This window comes from Arachis ipaensis, chromosome B09, assembly GCF_000816755.2.
Source record: "Arachis ipaensis cultivar K30076 chromosome B09, Araip1.1, whole genome shotgun sequence".
NCBI classification, from domain to species: Eukaryota; Viridiplantae; Streptophyta; class Magnoliopsida; order Fabales; family Fabaceae; genus Arachis; species Arachis ipaensis.
In genome coordinates, this window is record NC_029793.2 from 142589807 (window position 1) to 142592268 (window position 2462).

At 33.0% G+C, this 2462-nt stretch overlaps 1 protein-coding gene across 1 annotated transcript; it reads right to left on the reverse strand.

Moving 5' to 3' along the window:
* On the reverse strand, nt 254–1708 carry LOC107616591. The gene is made up of 2 exons (XM_016318544.2): nt 1511–1708; nt 254–1232 (listed from the first exon to the last, which is right to left on the reverse strand). The coding sequence occupies exons 1-2, from the start codon at nt 1513–1515 to the stop codon at nt 332–334; spliced, it is 906 nt and encodes a 301-aa protein (XP_016174030.1). The 5' UTR covers nt 1516–1708; the 3' UTR covers nt 254–331.

Genomic DNA, 2462 nt, shown 5'->3' on the forward strand with positions numbered 1-2462 from the left:
AATATTTTTGTTGTGCGAAACTCATGTTTTATGGGTACATATGGTAATTTTCTTCTTCTATGGATAGATGTGTCAGCGTTTTCAACTTTTGTGGGTAGAAATGGTAATTTATTATTTTCTTTTATAATTTATTATAAGGTTATTAGTATATTCAAATCAAGAGACACCAACAACCGACGAATACTTTAAAGTTTAAAATCTTCTACTTCTTATACAGTTAGAACTGAAGCAGCATACATTATACATACACCAAAGTCGTAGAATATAATAATATATAATATCTCATCATCATTCATACATCGTATCATATATATATATTAAAGTGCATGCTTCAGATTTGCACTTGCATCATGATGCATTTCTTTTCGGATTGTGATTCAAGGTCAAGTTGTTCCTCCTTGGTTAGTGAAACATATTCAACTTTGTTATCATACCTTTTACTCAGAACCAAAAAGAAACAAATAGCGAAAACGGTTACCAAAATAAGCAACCAACTGAACTGAAGGTTCACCAGAGAAACTGCACGGTGAAGTGCCTTATCATCACTGCAGCGAACCATGTAAGTATTCATCTCAGGGTGCAGGGAGCACCCTTTAGCTTGGTACCCTGGTGTCCACAGGAAGAACCCCATTATCATGAGCCACAAACCTTGGAAGGTTATGCTCAATGATCGCACAAAACTCACCATGAAGCTATTTGGAAACCCTATTCCCATGATTGTGGTGGTTAAAGAAACAACAATGAGGATTTGTAGAAGGTAATGGTATTGGCCTTCGACTCCTGCGTGATCTCGGGTGTGAAAGTGAATGAGAAGAAATTGTTGTGCAAAAGCCATGGATGCAAGAAAATGAGTTAGTTCATGCTGTGCTTTTGTGATGATGGCTTTCATGTCAAAGAACATGGTGAATGCTGCATAGACCAAGAAAGAAGAAGCCATGAGGGAGTGTTCGAAGTTGTGGAGGTGGTTGGCGGGGATGGATCCATCGCTGTCAAATGGTTGGTGGAGATCTGGGGCGATGAATAGCTCCATGGCTATGAACATTGTGCAGCTTGCAATGATGAAGTTGAGTTCTAAGTATCTGAATCTTTTTGTTGGAAACCATATGGTTGATTTGAAGGAGTTGGAAGAAGAAGAAGAAGAAGAAGAATGGATCTTGATGTTGTTGAAGAGATGCCATAAACCAATCACAAAGAATCCAAACCCCAAGATTTCATGTCCCTCCAACATAGTGCTATAATAATGGAAGAAAAAAAAATATATTAAAGAAGGAAAGATAGTATTTGTTGTATGCTCTCAAAATGTATAACCAAATATAAACATATATAAATGACTATAATGTAATGGTTCATGCATCAATGCAAAGTAAACAAGATGAGATCTTTTATATAAACATGTTAATGTGAAAGAAGCTAAGTAGATAGGTAGGAATTAATGGATGATATGATGAGGGGAATTAATAATGAGACAAATAATGTAAGTGAGTGAGTCCAAAGGAGAAAGGAGTGATACCCCATTTCGGACGGGAAGATGTTGGTGGTGGTGTGCGTGTATCACAAGACGCAAAGATTTGGAATTTTACGCTAAGTATAGACACGTATAAATTAAAATGCTACCAAAGTTGAGTTGAGTTGGTAATGAGGTACATACACCACATACATTATTCATGTGTTATATTATATAGGCTTAGCTTGGCTCTTGATTATTGCTTTGAAGGCTTTGCTAAGTCCCACTTGGCATGAGTTTATAGGTAAGGTTATTATCACGCCTTTTATAAATGATTCAAAACCCTCGTGTTACGAAGCATTAGTATTTAAATTGAAATAGGTTTACCCAAAAAAAATATGAAATTCTTAAAGAAAGAGACACGATTTATATTTGTAATACAAAAAAATTCGAAAAATATATAAAAGAACATTCATTTAATATAAAAAAGAAACATTCTGATACTTAGTAGAAGAAACATTCATATGTATTAACTCGTAGAGATTTTGGATTCACCCAGAGGTATTTGGCTGATTTTTTGCTAATACCCTCTTGGTTCCTTAGCATTGTTGTACCCAAAATATATATTGTAGAAAATAACGGTTCGATGCTAAAATATTTTTGTGTTAACGTTAGGGGTCAACGCGGATTGGATATGGCCAAAATCTCTATTTGATTTGTACTAAAATTATTGGATCAGATCGGATTTAATATCTACAATTTTTTTTAGCTTGGATTCGATCCGATCCGCACATTTACGGATCGGATTGATTAGATATATCCGTAAAATATAAAACTACTTTTTAAAAGTTTATTTTTATTTAAAAAATCAATAAAATCTCTTGTTCTTTTATTTTAAATACGTTTACTTTTAAAATAATATTAAACATATTTTTTTAAATAATAAAAATAAAATAATATAACATATATAATAATTATTAGTTGAAATAAAATACAAAAAATATTTAATTATTTATTT